General features: G+C 50.7%; 1 protein-coding gene across 3 annotated transcripts; it reads right to left on the reverse strand.

Annotated features, from left to right (window-relative positions):
• Nucleotides 1–1,124: 1,124 nt before the first annotated feature.
• On the reverse strand, nt 1,125–3,707 carry LOC127292738 (uncharacterized). 3 transcript variants are annotated; one of them, XM_051322191.2, is made up of 7 exons: nt 3,565–3,707; nt 2,971–3,445; nt 2,659–2,733; nt 2,450–2,515; nt 1,931–1,996; nt 1,689–1,742; nt 1,125–1,563 (listed from the first exon to the last, which is right to left on the reverse strand). In XM_051322191.2, exons 2-7 carry the CDS (start codon nt 3,424–3,426, stop codon nt 1,354–1,356), a joined length of 927 nt encoding a protein of 308 aa, XP_051178151.1. In that variant the 5' UTR covers nt 3,427–3,445; nt 3,565–3,707; the 3' UTR covers nt 1,125–1,353. The 3 variants fall into 3 exon arrangements, with proteins under 3 accessions (XP_051178151.1, XP_051178152.1, XP_051178150.1); XM_051322192.2 differs by having other exon boundaries at nt 2,971–3,441; nt 3,540–3,706; XM_051322190.2 differs by having other exon boundaries at nt 3,540–3,705.
• Nucleotides 3,708–4,490: the final 783 nt, after the last annotated feature.

Raw genomic sequence — 4,490 nt, forward strand, 5'->3', positions numbered from 1 at the left:
GAATGGTCATGTGACTCTGACGGGCCTGATTCGAAGGAGAAGGTGGCAGAGTAGAGGCTCAAGAAGGCCAAGGATGTCGCCAACGAGGGCACGACAGATGGAGAGGTGGGCAGCAGAGAAGCTAATGAGAAGGGAGGGAGGCAACAACGGTGCCGAGCCGTCAACCGCCCCGAGGGGCGACAACTAGTTTAGGAATTTGTTCTTGCTTCTTGTTTTTTGTATGTATATTCTTGTATTTAAGCTATGAAAAAGTGTGCATCGGTCCGCTGGAGGCATCCCGAATGAGTGGTTAAATACGACCGTTTTCGTGTAACGGGGCGATGAAAATGAACGCGTACCACCATTTTCGGTGTCTCACATGCGTGGCCCCGTTGGAGACACACTTAGGCCTCGTTTGGAAAGGGAGGATTTATGTGTTTTGGAGTGTATAATTTACCGTGTTTTGGGTGAATACACCTGCGTCACCCGATTCCCCTCTCTCGTCCAAGAAACAGGAGTGTAAGAAACGCGGCATGGACCTCGCGTCTTAAAATCTAGCTAACCCGACGTGTTTCTATCGGTTTACTCGCGCTTACACGATCAGAAACTAGGCTGCCAAACGGGCTAAAGAGTGTATTTTCGAGTATTGGACTGGGCTGGTAAAATACACGTGAGTCCATTTAGAAACCGGGCTGCCAAACAAGGCCTTAAGTGTGAACTGGTGGATAGACATAAACACGCCGACCTACGCCAGCGTGCAAAATAAATTCAGAAGGTATGGCAGCACAATGTGCAAAGTTGCAGCTTCGTAGGACGGGCAACCCCAACCCCGATACCATGAAGCAGACACATGACAGATAATCTGACGCAGCGTATCCCCGATGCAGGCCGCATATACCGGAGCATGTCGCAGCACACGGCTCCCTAGTATCAACACGGCGCACGGAGCAAGAGTATCCCCTAGCTAAGCTAGAACCTAGGCAAGAAAACTTCAACACGGATGCCGATGGCCGTCTCTCTGCTCTGCTCACTAGTCCCTACCGCCATCATCAGATACTAATCTGTTTGTTTGACAAGATCTATGCCTGCCGTGACAGACCAGAGACATTCGTGCAATCGCGTCCGAGTATCTTGGCCACATCACGTTGACGGTGAAGCCAAGTTTGTAGTAGTAGAGCATTGCTAGGAGTACTATACTTTACAAAAACATCGGATTCCCGTGCTGCTGCTGCTGCTGCCGCCTGTGCAAGCCACTCCAAAACAAACAACAAAACGGGTCATGGAGTTCTAACGCTAGCAACGAGCTGATCAACCCTGAGAAGTCTAATTAAAGTCTAAACCCTGCAGCAGAGTGTACATAGCGCAGTGAGGTAGCTAGGCCAGTTGCCCCGGAAGATGACGGTCGCCGCGCATCATCGCCGCCTTGCCCTCCTCCTGGTCCTGGTCCGCCGCCACCCCCATCGCCGCCACCGTCGACCAGACGTCGGCGCCGTTGCCGTTGCCTCCGCCGGCGACGTGGTCCGTGCATGCGAGCGGCACCAGGCACAGCCCGCGACTCCGGAGGTCGCTCGGCACCCGTGGCTCCTGCATGCGAAACCAGACGTCAGATCACGTACTAGGAGTAACTCGACAGCGACGGCACATAAGAGAGCTCTGCGGCGGATCTAATGGCGTCGGCAGCACGGCAGCTCGATCGGGCGAGGACGTACCGGGGCGCGCGGCGCAGAGGGCGGCAGGCGTTGCATGTACGGCGAGCTCAGTACCTGGCACCAAGAAAAGCGACCGGCAAGCTCAGTACAGTGTCAGCTGCGGTATGCGTACTAGCTACGCCCTGAAGGTAGACAGGCCTAGCTTAGCTTCTTGCTGTTTGAGTATACTACGGTCGCAGTGAGTAATAATAATGCAGGTATAGTAGGCACCAGCAGTATAGTGCTCCAGTACGTATACGTACCTGAACCTGTTCGTGCAGGAAGCGTATGTAGCCGAGCGCCTCGTGCAGGACGGAAGCGGTGTCGGTCTGCCAAGCCAGCCGCGGCGGCAGGTTGGGCCCATGCAGTTCATATCCACCCGTCAGTCAAAGGTCAAAACTCAAAAAGAGAGAGAGAGAGACAGCAGCTTCAATGACACATAGTCTGGCTTAATTACTGTACTTTCACCTACTCATCAGTACTCGATGCGAAATTTGCAGAAAAGAGGAAATCATGTACAGGACGTATGCAAGCATCGGTTGATGTTAACGACGTGCGTCTTTGACCACTCTATATTTTGGTAGCAGTAAATTTACCAAAATCTATTTTTACTGAGAATTTAGAGTGGGAGAGTTTTATCGAGGGTAATTGCAGACGTTGCACAGGGATGGAGAGGCAAGGCAAGTACGTGCAGCAGAGATATACAGATGATAAAGAGCGTATCGCCAAAAAACGCGAAAAAGCTGGATGAAAAGAAGCCTTTGCCCTTTTCGCTTTCTTACCTTGCCGAACGGAGAAACCAGCTGCTGCAGCGCCAGGATCCGCTCCCCCATCCGCTCCCTCCTCACCTGCAATCCCACGGCCAAAGTTCAGTAACTTTCTTTTTTACCGGATCATGATGAGCTCGTTAATCAATCACAAGAACTGCACACTAATCACCTCCCAAATCAATTGGGAGTACTACTGATTAATGAGTGGAAGAAGAACTGACCCTGGGCCTCTTGTTTCCAGCAGCCGCGGCAGGTGCAGCAGCCTTCCTCTGATCGCTGCTTCTCGATCCCCTCTTCTGAACAAACATCAACACAACCATTAGACAATCATTCGACAAAAAATTACTTAATCATTGATGCAACTTGCAGCGCAAACCCTTGATAAATCTTTGCAAGAAAACGACGAACAGATTCACTCGAAAACACACCGATCAACGCTCAACAGTGCAAGGAGGCATCATCAAACGAATTTGGTTTGTTCAACAAAAAGAAATCAGGAAATTTCTGTGACACAGTTCGCGAACTAAACGCACCTTGGGCGGCTGCGGCTTGGGGGCGGAGACGGCGGTGGCGGTGGGCGAGGACGACATGGAGGAGATGGAGGAGGAGCACTCGGTGGTGGGGCTAGACTTCTGCGGGACGGCCACCGGCACCGCGTGACCGCCGCCGGCTCCGTTGTAGTAGTACTGGAGCGCCCCGAACATGTCGCCGCCGGCGCCGGGGTACTGCTGCTCTGCCCTGCCGCCGAAGTTGAGGATGTGGCGGTACGGGCCGGCCGGAGGAAGCAGGTACGAGGCGCAGGTGGGGGAAGCGGCGGCGGCGTGGGTGCTGGCGTTGGTGGTGGTGGTCGAGACGGTGGCGGAGGAGAGGTAGGGGGAGGACGGCGACGGGCAGAGGAAGTAGTCGGCCATAGCCTCGTCCCCGAGGCCGAGCATGTCCATGTACCCTCTCCCGCCCGCCTCCGCCATGATCTCCTCTTCCTTCACCATGATCTCCAGCTCGTCCTGCCTGCCGCACCACACCACCAGATTATGAGCAAGAGGAAAACACCCAAGATTCACGGAGATGATCTTGGCACGCAAGAACGGAGTCGAGAAAGTACCGGCCGGGGTCGGTCCTGTTCTTGCCTTGGGTCAAAGAAGTTTCGCGCCTTCCGCCGCTGCAGCGCGCTCTGCGAGCAGCACTGTGTTGAGAGTTCGGAGCTCACGCGCACCTACGCTGACACGAGCTTAAAAACGCTTCCACTTCTGAGCGTGGGGAGAAGCACGAGATTTGGGAGAGAGATGAGAGGGAGGATCGAGGTGGACCACGGTCGCCTCCTCGTGTACAGGTACGACCGAGGAAGACCTTGGGGTAGGTGTGGGGACAGCTTGTCAGTACACTGTTTCAGTGTTAAAAGTTTTTAAGATATCTTTACAACTGAAAAGTGGATACTAAAATAGCTTGAGAAAAACTAAAGTCTGGACACATCGCAGATCTTGTTTCATCATGTTTGGCTGGAAATAGCAAACATTAATTGTTTTTCCTCCTTGCTTTGACCAGAGCACAAGATATTTAACGACTGGAGTACAAAAGTTACTGGCAGAACACAACCAAATTTGACCATACTATGTATGCCCTCGGGTTCGTATTATAAGAAATTTCGTAAAAACATTTTTTGGACTCCATCGATTCCAAAATCCCATTTTCATTTTAAAAAAATCCCATTTCACAATGCAAACTTTATGATACTAGCTCCGTTTAAAAATAAGTGTTTCAGTTTTATCTATATATGGATCTAGTAAGACACTTATTTCTATACTGAGGAAGTATTATAAACAAAAAATATTAACTATATGTATAACAAAAAAGCAAAGAATGATGACCCTTGCTCTGTTTGAATTCACTCTGGTATTTTAGGTTTTGGCAAAGTCTACAATAAACAAGTTTGGTCAAAAAAATCACAAAATATGTGTATTTTTTACACATATTGTCCCATTTAGCATAGATTTCTATTGGAATATCTCATTTAAAAAAATGTTTGGAAACTATTGACTGAGTCATCGACGATCAT

This window comes from Lolium perenne, chromosome 4 (genome assembly GCF_019359855.2).
Source record: "Lolium perenne isolate Kyuss_39 chromosome 4, Kyuss_2.0, whole genome shotgun sequence".
NCBI classification, from domain to species: Eukaryota; Viridiplantae; Streptophyta; class Magnoliopsida; order Poales; family Poaceae; genus Lolium; species Lolium perenne.

Excerpts from the sequence above, each read along its gene's own strand:
- LOC127292738 (XM_051322191.2), bottom strand. The coding sequence starts at position 3,426 with ATGGTGAAGGAAGAGGAGATCATGGCGGAGGCGGGCGGGAGAGGGTAC. Across the intron at positions 1,997-2,449 it reads TGGTTTCTCCGTTCGGCAAG|ACCGACACCGCTTCCGTCCT; the intron begins GTAAGAAAGCGA and ends CTGGCTTGGCAG. Across the intron at positions 1,564-1,688 it reads CCTCTGCGCCGCGCGCCCCG|GAGCCACGGGTGCCGAGCGA; the intron begins GTACGTCCTCGC and ends TTTCGCATGCAG.